Source organism: Euprymna scolopes, chromosome 1 (assembly GCF_053919585.1).
Source record: "Euprymna scolopes isolate OS-2025 chromosome 1, ASM5391958v1, whole genome shotgun sequence".
NCBI classification, from domain to species: Eukaryota; Metazoa; Mollusca; class Cephalopoda; order Sepiida; family Sepiolidae; genus Euprymna; species Euprymna scolopes.
This window is the reverse complement of record NC_136482.1, coordinates 193,555,058-193,571,599: the sequence shown is the minus strand read 5'-3', so window position 1 is coordinate 193,571,599 and position 16,542 is coordinate 193,555,058. Positions and strand designations below refer to the sequence as shown.

At 33.4% G+C, this 16,542-nt stretch overlaps 1 protein-coding gene across 5 annotated transcripts in view; it reads left to right on the top strand.

Moving 5' to 3' along the window:
• Positions 1 to 16,542, top strand: part of LOC145278837 (uncharacterized) — a 331,556-nt gene that overhangs the window by 291,665 nt on the left and 23,349 nt on the right. The window contains exon 1 of one of the 5 annotated variants that reach the window (XM_080130693.1): positions 2,863 to 3,166. The exons of 3 other annotated variants lie outside the window; for them this stretch is intronic. In XM_080130693.1, the coding sequence (XP_079986819.1) occupies positions 3,162 to 3,166 (5 nt within the window). In that variant the 5' untranslated portion in view covers positions 2,863 to 3,161. Of the gene's footprint in view, positions 1 to 2,862; positions 3,167 to 16,542 lie in introns of those variants that run through there. One more of the 5 variants, XM_080130695.1, reaches the window with a different exon arrangement.

Below are 16,542 nucleotides of genomic sequence, written 5' to 3'. Positions count from 1 at the left end.
ATTAGTTTTGAGATTCTTTTGGAGACCCTGTGTAAAAATGAGAAACTAATGATAGATACACCAGTTCAAATGTTGCAATAATACGCCATGCATGGGCGAATCGTGGCTTCGTAAAGATATAGGATGCTCTTCGGTGTGAGTAATTTTCTAGCACGGTCGAGGGAGCCCACCTTCTTAATCTTTATACTATATTACTAACAGGGAGGGGGGGTCAGCTTTGTCCGGGCGTAAAATATGCTTAAATATGATATTTTAATTTCTCCAGATTTCGTATGTATTATTATAGAGTCGTCATTTCAAAAGTATTTTTAAAAAAGTATTTGAGTGCCATCAGCTAGAATCGAAACTGAAAGCAAAACTGTAGCATTTAAAGCTGGTGACGTTACCACCGTACTAACGTAGCACGTATATAAGCCGATTAAAAGCAATTAAAAATTAAACATTGAAAATAAGCTAAAATGAATGTGCAAAATGTATAACGATTTTTTTTTCAATTTGACTCATTTTTTGAACTCTTAAAAACTATTTTAACTGGCTAAAGACCCATTAAAGACCCATTAAAGACCCATTAAAGAGGGCCCGTAAAAAAAAAAAATTTTTTACAATCATTTGAGGCCCCTAGCGCCGTTCTACGACTTTTAGTTTCGGAGGAGATAGAGTTTGAAAATATGGAGACATACAAACAAACAAACAGCCTTTTATATATTAAAAGATAATTGAGAATGTTTTGTTTGTTGATGAGACGCTAATTTATAATCTCCATCGGATTCGAAATAATAAGTGATGTCCTTTTCTCCTCCCTGCATCTCCTTTCTCACAGAAGATACGTCCATCTGTATTCTATCGTTGTTTTCATGGCAAAACTTTTACAACAAGCACTCATCTAGCTACAACCACTACCAATAATTTCACCCATTTTCTATCTGTGCCTAAATCTAACTGCAAATACCATGAACAAAGCTTATTTCCTAGAACTGCTCGCCTGTGGAACTCTCTACCGCGGGCTTGCTTCCCAGCATACTATAACATGGTCATTTTTAAGTCTTATGTAAACACGTTCTTGTTCAACCCCTCCCTTAAATAATCAAATTCTACCCAATTTCCACTACTATTATATGGATGTCCGGTGTTATTGCAGACCCCACAGTATCATTGGATCATTATAACTGTGATAAAAATGGAATATATTCATCCAAGCATCCCAGGTAATGTAGTTTCACGACATAATGGTTATGTTGGTCTATCGCTAGAATCTTAGGGAAAGTGCGTGAACAAACGAACAGATAAAAATTACTACTTTATATATAGGCATGAGGGACTAGAGAGACAAATTATCGCCTTTCGCTGAACCATTATATATTATTTTATTGTAATCCTTTGGGATGAGCAATTTGTATATTCGTTTATTTATTTATTTGCGGACTGTTATTTTCATCTTCATAGTTGTTGTTGTTTTACCACGTTTTGCCCAACTAATCCTTTGGCCTTCTTCATGTGGTTAAGATAGAGGCGTTGAATCCAGGTGATCATTTTCTGAAGATAGTGGTTTCAATCCTACCCAAAGCCGGCCAGAGGCTGAGTTGGCCAAAACGTGGTTAGACGACAACAACTATGGAAGGCAGTAATTACTGAGGGTACGTTTCTATCCCGTCGTGGTTAACTACCCGAAGAAGGCCAGAGGAATAGTTGGTCGAAACGGGATGAAACAATAACTATAAAGATGAGGATAACAGTCTGCGAATAAATAAATAAATAAATAAATAAATAAAACAAATAAATAAATAAATAACTAAAATAACTAAAATAATAAATAAATAAATAAATAAAATAAATAAATAAAATAAATAAATAAATAAAATAAATAAATAAAATAAATAAATAAAATAAAATAAATAGATAAAATAAATAAATAAATAAAATAAATAAAATAAATAAATAAAATAAACCATCGACCTTTATTTAAATTTGTAAGTGAAAATTTTTGTAACTAATAGATTAATACTAAGTAGAAATCTACAAAGTTCAAATGTGCAGCTGTTTTTTATGTTAGAAAAACTTTTTTAAATTTGAATTATTTTGTTGGTATTTTATTCGCATCTAAAAACTCTTTACTTGTGCGCGCGTGTGTGTGCTTGTGTGTTTGCGAGTGTGTGAAAAGTCCGATTTCATTTTGCCAATTCCGTGCAAGCGTGATACTTCCCGTACCCTATAAACGAAAAGTCTCATTACTTCCGGTGCCATACAAGCAATTGTTTCAGTTGCGCCATTCATTTGGAGTTCTGTTGTGATCGGTGCTAGGGTCTATTCTTGACAATCAGTCTGGCAGAGACTAGGCTGTTTCAGTGACCTTTTATCTGTCGGGCTGAGACATCTGTTCTGGATAGACCTAGGAGGGCCACCCCCTTTTGGCCGAAGCAAGTTTTGATTGTTGTTCAAGGCTCACTCATAGGTGAATACCGACATTATTACTCAGGTATTTTTTGCAGCGTCAGAGTGCTCCTTCTTTAGGGGCGCTGGCTCAATTTTGCCCATCTTCCGACCTTGTGTCACATGTGGGAGAGTGATAACTATCTACTTCATAAATTTAAAAGTTCAAAAGCAGCAGTTGTTTTTTTTTTTTTTTTTTTTTTTTTTTTTGTTAGAAAAAAAACTTTTTATTTAGAATTGTTATTGGATATCTTATTCCCATCTAAAAATCGTAACTCGATCAAACGTCGTTTGGTGTGTGTGTGTGTGTGTGTGTGCGCGTGCGTGTGATAATTGGCTCAGCGTTTCGAGATGTGTGTGTGTGTGTGTGTGTGTGTGAAAAAGCCGACTTCATTTTGCCAACTCTGTGGAAGCGTGATACTTCCGGTACCCTATACAACCGGAAGTCTCATTACTGGCATCTTGCTGCGAGTAGTTTTCTTAAAAACAATTCTACAAACCTACACAAACGGGCGTGTGAGTGACTCGCTAAAGCGCCTCATTCCAAATAGGAGGGATTTATGAAAAGAAGAAAAATCATTCCCTAATCGGCTCTACCGTGGCCAACAGGACAGAAGGCCTCAAGTAATAGAGTTTGTTTTCTTTTTTTCTTTTTTTAAACAATTCCGTCGGCGTTTGCAAAGTGGTCGGACAAGTAATACCATGATTTTCTAATGTTTTGATTCATGTAAAAAATGGGGTAAATACACGTTTTTATTTTTATTTTATTCGTAGTGTCTGTATACGTGCTTGTGAAACGATGTCCGTAAAAGAGAAAAGTACTTTTGAATTTGGAAGTCAATGAACTTATTTAAGTTTGAAATGTAATCGGAGGGTTGGCTCCCAAAGGAGCTTTTTTTCTTTTCTTTTTTTTTTTCGCGATAACAGGACAAATTATTCCGCCGTATGAATTTGGACAAATTTAAAATTGTTTCTAACATTTGTGGATATCTTATTGTTGTTATTATTTTGATTATCGTTATTATTTTTATTGTTGTTATTATTTTTTTTATTTGGATTCTTCGGACTACTGTTCTCATCTTGAGCATCAAATTCACAACGCTTCGGTCGATGGAAACTCCGACCTTCTGCAGGTGTATTTGTCGAACTCGGAAATGTTTCTATCGAACTCTGGAATTTCGACAGTATTTCGAACGAAGGAGGTCGGATATTACATCGGCCGAAACGTTGTAAAAATAATACTCAAGATGAGAACAGTTTGAAGAATCCAAATAATACGAATAACCAATCATCATCTCAAAAATTCATAAATGTATTATTATTGTTGTTGTTGTTGTTATGGTGATCATGCACTTATTGATCCGTGATGAAATAATAACGTTATTATTTAAAAAGCCATTCTTAACATGGGGAGGGTATTTTGTACCTATTCTGTACTTTAATATTACAATTGAATAAAAAAAAACATATCATAAAACTTTAATTAAACTTGGAAATACGATTTAAAAAATAGGGCGGATCAGTAAGTGCATTAGCACCGTTATTATTATTATTGTTATTGTTGTTGTTGTTGTTATTATTGTTGTTGTTATTATTATTATTATTATTATTATTATTATTATCGTTATTATTAAAATATTTGTTTTCTGATAACTACTCTCTTTCGGTACTTATGCACTTATGTTACCGTGTTGAAATAATGTTATTTTGAAAGCCATTCTTAACATGGGGAAGGAGAGGGTATTCTGTACTTCTACCTAACAAAAAATAGCGGACCTTAACGAGAATCACCTCCTATATATTAATGTCCAATCAATAATCTACTGAAAATTTGGAAAAAAAACGAAAGCCGTTCTTAACATGGGGAGGTTGGGGGTGTTTATTCCGAAAGCCGTTCTGGGGAAGGAGTGATTCTCGCTCAAGTTCTCCAAAAAAAAAAGGATGTCGTGAAACTTGAATTTAACTTGAAAATACTATTTTACAAAATGGCATGGTAACATAAGTGCATAAGTGCCTCTCTTTCTTTCTCGATTTGTTCGGATACGGTGGTGTTGCCACTGGAACGTAATGTTAGCGATAGACTTAATAGACTTAATGGAAGGTATGTTTTGTCTTGTAAGAAACAAATAATAAAAACTGTTTCGTTGCAAAAAAAAAAAAAAAAGCTCACTATAAAAATTTACTACGTGGTTGTAGGTTCGATCCCTGTTTCGGGATGGGTACTAGTCTAGCCGCACTGAAGAGCTGTGATACATCGAAACAGTTTATGCGGATCACACACACACATATGTATATATATATAAGAAAAAGATCAAAGACTGTAAAATTATATTTTACATTCATTTATTGTTCGACGGGATACTCAAAAAAAAGTATATTGAAAATTCCTTAATCCGCGGAGTTAGTTTCTGGCTAATCGCCTGGTGATCCGCTACCGATTAATGCTGATGCGGCTGCCCACGTATAGTTCTTAAAATCTTTTTCGCAGAGTGGTCTTCCTTTGGGGCGCTAGCTTTTCAAATCCTAATTTCCCGACCTTGTGTCACATCTACTCGCCGTGGAAAGGGAGATAAATATTAGCTAAACCAAAAGTTTCATCCATCAAATAACTTCTCGTAAAAAAAATTGAGGTACTTATGCAGAGGAGTTACCATGCTAAAATAATTTTCCGTTTGTGTTTGTCAATGTACTTAAAGAAATAAACGGTAAGATGGTCAACATCTTGAAATTTGGAATATAGACTCTTATCTTATATATTAATCCTATATTTTTGTGTGTGCATTGATATTCATATTAAAACCCCCTTTTTTCTATTTATTTAAAAAAGAAAATACAACTTTGTCATATACGGTCGTAGAATTGCATTCAGTCGCAAAAGATTTAGCTAATTTGCATATTTTTAAATATTCGAGTACGCATACGTAATGTAATAGCTTTATGAACATAATTTAACGTAAAATGAGCACCCGCACGTTGACCTCCCCCCCCCCCCCAAAAAAAAAGTATGTGTTTACATTTGCTGTGAGGGGGGGATTTTCTTAAATTAAAACTTGATCGATTTACCTGATTTTTGAAATATGATATCGAGTGGCCTGCTAGTATATATATATATATATATATATATATATATACACACACACACACACGGCATAATGACGCTGACAGTGTTTCCCATTAAATAAATGACATTGACCCTAGTCAGTACTAAAATGAGTGACCATTTGGAAATACCAGGTGCTGTATGTTCTCTCCACTTTTCTCTGCATTGTTCAGAAGAAGAGAGGCTAGAGATTGTGCAACTCTTTCTACACAATTCAGCGCGAGTCATTCATCCAGGATGATCAGATGGTCATCGTCGGAACGACGGACGAAGATTCATCCGTATATATGGCAATTAAGTTATACAGAAGCGTCCATGTTTCATCCCCACAAGGAACCGTCAGACAGAAACATACACTCCACTGTGTAGCTTTATTATACAGGGTGGTCGCTAGAAAAGCGGGAAATTTGTCAAACAACGATTTATTTTTACAAAGAATAATTTTTACAAAGTTTATCGAGGACGAATGTTATATTATACTCAAAGATACTCAAAATGTCGTCCGTGCATTTCACTGCAACGTCTTAACCTAGAAATCCAAGCTAGTGTGGCGTTTTGAAGGGCAACTTGTAGGATATCATTCAAAGCTCTTGCCAAGCAGGTTTTCAAGTCATCAATAGTGTATGTTTCCTGCTGCTCCCGTCCATGATGTAGGTATCAAAATCTAAATCGAAGAAATAAGAAAGACGTAATGAAATCAATATGCAGATTGCACACCCATTCGAAAACAAAAGAACCAATACAAAAAAATAGCAATCACGCATTTTATCCATGATCTAAGCTGACCTTCAAATTTCCCGCTTTTCTAGCGACCACCCTGTATTTTCATACTACTACTATTAATCATCATCATCACCACCACCCTATGAATTCAAAGATTCTATTTTTGGCATTGGTTTCACCGATATTGTTACTAGAACGACATCAGGCAATTGCATGAAGGTTGCCAACATCCTAAGTAAACGTGATTTTTTTTGTGTGGAACGAACTGGATTCGAACTTGGGACACCCAGGTTGTCAGCCCGTGTCGTTAACCATTGAACCGCTGTCACCTCCCACTACTACAACTAAGCTTTGCTCATGTGTTGAGCACTGAACTCAATAATGAAAATCTATGCACAATGTATTATATCAGCTTATAATCTTTTAAGAATAGATACATAAAACAATAATGAATTAGCTTAGGTATTTGGACAATGTCAAAACATTGTTAATTCACTGCCCGCAAAGCAGCAGCCGAATAGCGCAACGGTTAGAAGTTTCGACTGTCGTTTGGGAGGTTGGGTTTCAATCCTGGCTTGAGGTAGTTGCTTGTCTGGCCGCACTGATGAGCTGTGAAACAGTGGATATATCTACCTATCTATCTCTATCTCTCTCTCTCTCTCTATATATATATATATATATATATATATATATATATATATATATATAGTAGGTTATGAAAATATATATGGAAATTAAGCTACACAGAATATTCCGTGTTCCATCCTCGTGAGAATTGCTTTACGAATTCCCACGAGGATGAAATGCGGAATATTCTGTGTAGCTTAATTGCCATATATATTTTCATAACTTACTACGTAGCTCTGCTTATGTATTGAGCACTGTTGAAGTAAATACTGCAAATTTACACATAAATTATATCTTATCATTTCATTTAATCACATAAATTTATATATATATATATATATATATATATATATATATATATATATATATATATATATATATATATATATATATTTAATACCTACACTAGGTATTTCAAACACTAGTGTTTCATCCTTTCGGGAATCATCGATGCAGGAAATGACGATTACTACCGGTCGGGAGATTCTAACCCGGCCACGAAACCATCTCTGGCACCTTTAGTAAGGAACAAACCGCTCGGCCATTGTTACTCGTGGCGAGAAATATAGTTGTAATTAACATTTAAAGTCGTAAATGTCATTCAAGGCGGCCGAGAGTGATCTTGTGATTTTAACAGCACGATCTGCACACGTGGACTTAATTGGCGGACTTATTTCATTTCAACGTAAAGTGTTCGACAATAAGAACCGAGTTCTTAAAGGGGCAGACATATACAATTATACATGCATATGTAAGTATATAAATTAAAACTAAAAACGCCCTTGTTTCTTATCTGGTCTTCGTATGTAATCAATGCACCTTTTGATGTTCTATATACTTCTTCTATTCGACCCAGTTTCAGGGATGAAAAGAGAGGAAGGCGCAGTCACGGTGTGAGGATACTACGTTTCCCTAATCAAACACGGTCTTGTGTCACATCTTTCGAGTGGAAGCGAGCAAATACCAATAAACACTAATGAATTTTTGGTTCCCGACAAAAGGAAGGTGGACCTGTAAATTCACCCTTGTCCGTTCGTCTGTTTGTCCGCACTTCTCAATAACTACGCCTTGGAATTTTTTGAAATGTTGCATAAACATTAAACATGATATGAGTAAAAAGAAATAACAGAATGGATTTTCCGGGAAAACTCCGGTTGCCCCCCCCCCTGTGCCTTTCGGGTTTAAATGGCTAAAATTGATAATTTTGTGCTTATTAAAAAAAATTGATGCCTTGGATTTTTATAAAACTTTCTGAAAAGTTGTAACTGATTTCCATATAATTTTGTTTGTCTATACTTCGTGATAACTCTTTGGTGTGCTCTTTTAGAGCTAATAAAACTCCATTCTTTGGGACTATTTTACCATATTTGTCCAAAGTTTTCTGTGTATGTCTATTTAGCAGTGTTGCAATTTAAATATGTTAAGGCCTTGAGGACTTTTGGGACTAAATGGGGAAGGGGATCAACTGATGGTCATTTCTTTTTTTTTTTTTTTTTGCATGGTTCAGAGTTCAAATTTACATATGTTAAGACCTAAAACTGTACCGTTTGTTCATTTTCACAAGAATTTGACGTCCCCCGGGAACTTTTGGGGATAAATAAGGGAGGGGGCAATATTGAACTTAGTCATCCTTTTTTATGCCTCGTTCACTATGCACTGCATGCTTCATTTGTTTTATATGAATACAGTACCTCGCTTTCATTTGTGAGTAAATGTCTAAAGAATTTTTTTTTTTTAATCTTGCGGAGAAGCAAGTAGATCTCCGTGCATAGTAATGATAGTATTATTTTTTTTAATTAAGCCAAACTCCTTTCATACGTACATAATGACAGTGGTATAATTATTAAAATAGGAATTTCAATGTTTCATTTTTCAGATTTCTGAGACTATGACGTCATACAGTGGGTGCAATAAGTATCCGATACAAAGCAAAAAAGTTAATTTTTATTACACGAAAACAGAAACAATAAAATGCTATTCTAATATATTTTTGTATACTAAATACAAATCTCGTATCAAAAAACTTATATAATTACGCATTCACTAGATAATTACATAAATGTCATATCTAAGGGTCAAAAAGTATCCAACACACAAAAAAACTAGTATTAGTTTTTAGTAATATGGCCTTTACTCGCCATAACAGCTTCCAAACGTTTGGTATAATTGCTTACAAGATTGTTACAAATGTTAACTAGAATTTTATCCCACTCTTCTTGGAAGATTCGTTTAAGTTCAGTCAGATTCCTCGGAACTCTCTTTTTTTTTTTTTTTTTTTTTTTTTTTTTTTTTTTTTGTAATCAACTTCAACTCTCGCCACAGTTATGTATATAACGTAGTTTCGGTTACAGGTATACAAATATTTGTTATGAAAAGCAAACCATGCATTATGGCAATTGGTGTTCTCCTTCACAGTTATATTGGAGAGGGGGGTCTTTCATAACAACAGGAGTGGGTCATTTTATGGCCTCTTCATACTAAAAACCTTTCATTGTATGATGTAATCTTGAAAAATTTGATGTAGATCTCTATTGTAAAAAGATTGTTGGATGGAATTCATTATTGACATTCATTTTTTATCGATTAAGAAATAGTTTGTTGCATTACAAATTCCTCAGGGTTCATTTTAGACGATGTTTAGCCCAAAAAAAAATCTCATTTACAAACGCCATTTTAGAGTTTCAATTAAGATGATTATTTAAGGTTAAACTTGTGTCGCAAACTAAACTAAACAGAATTCAAAACAGCCTCGTATGTGATGCCCTTTTCTCTTCCCTGCAACCTCTTTCCCATAGAAGAGACGTTGCGAGACTGTCTCAGCTTTATCGTTATTTTCGTAAGTGCTCGTCTGAGCTCCAATTTATGGTACCCCCTTAGCCTGACTTTCACGAAAAACACTCGTCTAGCTGAAACTACTCTCAATAATTTTCCCCACTCTTTATCTGTGCCTAAACCTAAACGTAGATTGCATAAACAAAGCTTCTTTCTTAGAGCTGCACACCTGTGGAACTCTGTTCTGTTTTCCTGCTTTCCAACTGACTACAATATGGTGGTCTAAAGAGTCCCTTCTATCCCCCCAACTAATTGTTTGTATTCCCTTATTAAATAAATGTTTATTAAATTAATATTTACCAATATATAGTTTTTGTGACTTCATTTACCATTCCTATTGTTCTCCTATATAAGCTCCAATGATACTTGTTCAGCTTAATATTGTCCAGACAAGTCTCCTCATATAGAACTGAGCTCACTCTTTTCCTCTAACGTAATAAGCTATATATATATATATATATATATATATATATATATATATATATATATATATATATATTATTGGAAAATATGTTTATTCAATTATGTCACCTTTTTATTTATACCAATCCTTTAATTTATGAAGCTCGCTGTAACTACAGAGCATATAACAAATAAATGACAAGTCTATATTCCAAATCCCAAGATGTTGTCCATCTTACTGTTTATTTCTTTTAGCATGTTAAAATGCTCAATTCTTGACAGTATCTGTTTCGGAGCACAGAACCATTCATATAATTATGTCAATTTTTTATCTTTTCCGCCCTTACTTATCAGAAGATTAAGAACTCATTAACTTTAAAAGAGCATGATTACATAAATCTGAGAAGATCGGAAAAGTAGTTGCAATTGTGTTTTGTTATATTCACGTTGCTCTAGCCTTAATGATGCTACATTAAAATCTTAAGATGACGCAAATTTCATAAAACACAATTGCAACTACTCTTTCGATATTTATATATATTATTATTGTTTTTTTTTTTTTGGTTTTTGTTTTTGTTGGGGTTTTTTACAGTTGATGAGTTCTTGTCCTTCTGATAAGTCAGGGCGGAAAGGATTTAAAAACTAATATAATAATTATATGAATGGTTCTGCGCTACGAAACAGATGTCGAGAATTGAACATTTTAACCGTAAAATGGATATCATCTTGGAATTTGGAATATAGACGCTTTTTGTCATTTATATATATATATATATATATTTATATATTTTTGTCATATATATATATATATATATATATATATATATATATATATATATATATATATATATATTAGTCAATAGAGAATTGGCTCTGTAATAATAAATACGAAATTGGCATAGATTAAAATAAATCTAAGCATATTTTACGACCAGGCGACGCCGAGTGCCCTTCTGCTAGTCCAAAATAATTTGCTCCGCTTCAACTATGCGCTGGCGTTAAAAACAAGGTAATATATCCTATATACTAGAATTTGGGTCCGTACGTCCTATAATTCTATGCACTAAAATTGGAAAAATAAGCTTTTACTCATGCTTCCAAAATGTTCAACGAGTCTTAAAAATACATAAAAGTAGGTAGTTGCACGATTTGTGATTAATTTGTTTATATAATCAATTTTTTTCGGATGTCATCGCTTATCAATGCTCAAAGGCCACTCGAGGATACGGATTCATGAGTGTCAGATGGGCGGCGAGATAACTCGTGAATATCAGTAATGCTGGAACTTGGGTAGCGTTTATTTAGGCGGACGACTCAACATGAACTTGCTTACATTAGACTTGAAAACGACCATGTTATAGCCATCTGGAAAGCAGACTCGTGGTATTGTGTTCCATAGATGGTTAGTTCTAGGAAAGAATTTTAGTGTTTAGGAAAATATTCTTGCATAGACAATCAACAACTCCACTCCTAAAAAAGAGAGTGTTGAAATACGAATGCTTCTAAGCCGCTGCAATTATTCTTAAATGCCAGCGTTTTAAACCAAAGAATTTCAATGGATTCTCGTATTCCGTTAATGATTGTAAAAGTGTAACGTGGCTGTTACTTTTTTTTACTGTGTTGTTACACTTTAAACCTCTTGGACCCACACACTGTCCGGCACCGTCGCAAAGGAACAAACAAACAAACAAAAGAAATAAAAATCCGACTCGACATTTTTTTAAAGTGCATTTATTCATGGTTCTTCCAAACCAATGCATTTCATTATATTTCCAAAGTTTTTTCGCACACGTAAGTGCTTTTTAAAATTCTGTCTCCTCCCCACCCCGAGCTAGCGTTAGTCATTGCTTTTTCGCTCTGGTATTTACACGTCCATCTTCCTCGGAGCACTTTGCTTCTCCTCTTAAGCACGGGGTGGATTTTTCTCTCCCTTTTTTTTTTGTTGTGACACAGGCTCGCACACATTGCTAATTTGTATACAGGCTTAAACGTCTGCTGCTGCTGCTGCAAATATTTTCGCTAGCCAGTTATCCTACAGCTACTGCTGACTTTCTCACACGCGTTTATACGCGTTCTGTTACAAAAGGAAAATTGTTGTCCAAAATATATTACGAATAAAGAACAGCAAAACACTTATTCGTGCCTCCAATTGTCCTGTAAAATGACAGACGGAGTTTTGAAATAAGAAAAAAGTTATAAGTTTACTTTGGAAATCATTTCTTTCGAACGCCAATACTTATCTATAAACGTAGTAAATGTGCAAAAATAACGCTAAAAATCCAACGAAATAACTATTTAATAATATTAATTCTAGGGCGGAAGTCATCAACGTTGAAATTAAAAGTACATAGTAAAATAAAGAAGGATTTAACGAGTTTGTTTAAGAATGAAGTTTGTATTTAAACGATAGTAATCTAGAGTTGTTGTTTTTTTTTTTTTGTCGTTTTTTTTTTTGGTTTTTTTTTTGTCGTTTTTTTTTTTTTTTTGTCCTTTTCTTTGTCCTGTCTTTTGTCATAGTTTTTTTTGTTTTGGTTTATCGGTTTTTTTTGGGGGGGGGTTGTCTTATCGTTTTTTGTCGTTTCTTTTTGTCTTGTTTGTTTGTCGTTTTTTTGTTTTTGTCGTTTTTTTGTCTTATTTTTCTTTTTTTTTTTTCGTTTTTCCTTGTTTTTGTTGGGGTTTTTTCTGTCTAGTCGTATTTTTCTGTCTTGTATTTTCTGTCTTGTCGTTTTTTTTGTTTGTTTTTTGTCTTGTTTTTGTTTTGTCTTGTTTTTTTTGTCTTGTCGTTTTTGTTTTTTTTGTCTTGTATTTTCTGTCTTGTCGTTTTATTTTTTGTCTTGTCTTATTTTCTGTCTTGTCGGTTTATTTTTTGTCTTGTATTTTCTGTCTTGTCGTTTTTTTGCTTTTTTTTTGTCTTGTATTTTCTGTATTGTCGTTTTTGTTTTTTGTTTTTTGTCGTATTTTCTGTATTGTCGGGGTTTTTTGTTTTCTTTTTGTCTTGTATTTTCTGTCTTGTCGTTTTTGTTGTTTTTTCTTAATTTAATACCGTTGATTTACTTTTTCACTAATATTCGAGCAGCACGAGACTGATAGAAATACTGCCTGACCTAAGATCGCATTCCATATTATAGAAATTATATTGCAGATTCACGCGCTAACGATTGCACCATGGTGAGATCGTGTCTAATTTAGCCAGACTTATTCATGAAAATTAGATATGTTATTTGATACAATTATTTGATCCATCCTAACTCATATGAACTCATTAACTCTATTCGAATGTCGGGTATCATGCGGGGTAACCCTTCGCCTATCGTTATCTCGACCTTGGACTTGAACTAATTGGCGGGACCCATCCCTATTGAGTTTTAGGTTAAATAAGTATTAATTAATAGGCATCCCGACATCTATTTATGCCAATTCGATTTTAATAGTTATGAATGGCACAAATATCACCTCAGACCCCACGCGTCTCCTGCAAATTCGACGAATCTCATAATAAATGCAAAAATATAATGACAGTGTATGCGTAAAATATTAACACGTGAATTTAAATATGTGACGTTACAGTCAGAGAGTGTCAAGAAGAAGCCTGCAGAAAAAGAACGTTGTGAAAAATGAACGTGTGAAAAAGATTAGGACATGACATTGAGAATCTACATATATCCTGTTGTTATTTTTGTGTAATAAGAATGTGCTAGTGTCCAGGAAAATTAAAGAAACTTTCCATAATGTAAAAGAAAAGGTATTCTCATTTTCGGTTTGGGTGAAAAGAAAATCCCACTTCATGTCGTATCTTCAGCTCTACGGGCTAAGTTTTCAGTGTTTTCGTGAAACACAAAGTATCTATGAACGAGCGAATTAGTGTATAGAGTTTGGAAATTAAAAAAAGCCATGCTCTTGCACATAATGTAACACTCTGATAATTGTTCCTATAGTGTATACGTGTGTGTTTTTTAAACATTGACATTTACCGAATTCTAATTTTCTGACTCGATGTTCTCATAAAACCAGAATTTAATTCTAATCACATCACATGTAACTAAAAATTTCAGATTCAAATTCTTACATTGGAAGTAGAGTTTGTGAAAATCTATCCGGTTTTAAAACAAAACAAAAAACAACACAAATTGATTCCCCCCTTCCCCGACTACGACTTTTTAACCCTGCCCCATCTCTTATATTTCTGTTTTAAATGTAATTGTGGATAATCCTGGAATTATAAACTATAGAGAGTGAAGCAGGCAGGACAAACGTTTATGAAAAATTAGTAAAAGTTCTGAATGTTTTACATCAACCGAATTCGGAATTGACGAAATTAAGTCTAGAAAAAAATATCTGTTTTCATGTGGTGTTCAATTTAATTTGTACCTTTCTGAAAACGTTGTTGGAAGTTTTTTTTTTATTAATCATCTCTGATTTGGAATTTATTATTAAATTCACACGTATATATACTAGTTCGACCGTCTATCGATACCTTCAGTTTCACTTAAACACTGGTAACTCAGTTTGTGTGATTAATGTTTCCAAATGAATTCGTTTTCAGTCGATGCTGTGATCATAACAACATCGACTGAAGTATAAATTCATGTGGTATTTTTAGCTCTAAGTTTTCAGTGTTTTTATGAAACAGAAGGTATCGATGGACGATGAAACTAATTTATGATGTATATAAAGGAAATTTAAGTTTATAGATGGTAATACAGTGCAGAGATGTAACTAATCAACACAAACCAAAGTAAATCAGGATATAACGGTGAAATAAACCTTGCGGGTTCACCTTTCTTAATACAATATATATATATATATATATATATATATATATATATATATATATATATATATATATATATATATATATAATATAAAGCTCTGTGTGTGTTTGTCTGGTCACGAACAGGCTCCTATATGATTGACTATTTTTTAAAAAACTGATTACATATAATGATAGAAAATGTATCGAGACACAGGAATGGGTATGTTTGATCTGGTAGAACGGTGGTTCATTAAAATTGTGGGGTCTGCGTTCGCGCCTGGTCCACAAAGTATGGAATTAAAAAATTAAAAAAAAAAACTTTATAAGTGTTTTTGATATAGATGTACATAAAACATACTTATCAAAGTATTCTTAACTTAAATATGGATGGTGTAATAAAATTGTGGGGTCTGCGTTCGCGCCTGGCCTCCATAGAGTGGAAATACGCACAAACTTTAATAAAAACTTTTCATATCAATCTGCGTAAGTATACTTTGATAATTATGTTTCACTTTGAAGAAATATGGTATAATAAAATTATGGGGTGTTCGTTCGCACCTGACCTCTATAGAATGGAAATATGTCACAAAGTTTAACAAGGTTTTTTAATATAGATCCACAGAATATTGTGATAAGTGTTTCAGTGTAAACAGGTATGGTATAATAAATTATGGGGTTTTATCTATTTTATTTTTACTTTCATCATATTTTGCTTTGGTTTTGATACCCCCAAATTCAACCCAAATTTACAATCCTCCCTTTTCATAAGCTATCATACTTTCATAAATCAGAGTCCATTTTATGTAGACTGTGTTTGAACCCAGTCAACGACGGGTACCTTTGCTAGTATATATATATATATATACTTTGAGGTATTGAAATGAATTAGATTACCGGTTGGTGAATCTAGTGGTTTCTAATCTTATAGGATACTAGAATGAAATTTTCACATAAGACAATCCCAGCCAAATAAAATTGCTCAGTATACTAGATAGAACAAATAAAGATTCTAGTTTATGTTGAAATTTTAATTACTGGGCCAATCTAGTTGACATTGTGTATGGAACTTTTTTATAAGGTGCAGCGAACTAAGTATTATGATATCTGTTCGATTCACAGTTAGCGATGAATAAAGACTAATGCGATTAGCATTTAATGCAAAAAATATGAACAACTCTAACCATATTCAAGTAAAGCATTTATTATACGTCAACGGGCTATAACTTTTGCTGTTTTGAAAAAGCCAAAATGTATAGTTTATATTATATTGCTCTTAGTCTGTCTCCCTGTATTCCTTGAATGAAAGAATGTACGTTTAAATTAATGTCCTTAACAAAGAGTTTTCAACGTAAGCACATCTCCTCAGAGGAAAATTTCTAGCAAAATACCACTATTTGTTAACAATAATTTTGCTAAGTAGCACATACAAAGAAAAATATTAAAAGTGAAATAGATAAAGGGAATGAACGTAGAATGTAAAGAAACGATGATGATGATGATGATGATGATGATGATGATGATGATGATGATGATATCCAAATGCAGAATTAATCCTTTAAAAAAGTTTAACATCAATAATGCGTGAAGATTGAAGTGTGGGTAAAAACCGAGAGTTTCAGGTAAAATCCATTTGGGATTGTCTTATATATAATGTATTGTGTTCCTACGTGTATGAGTT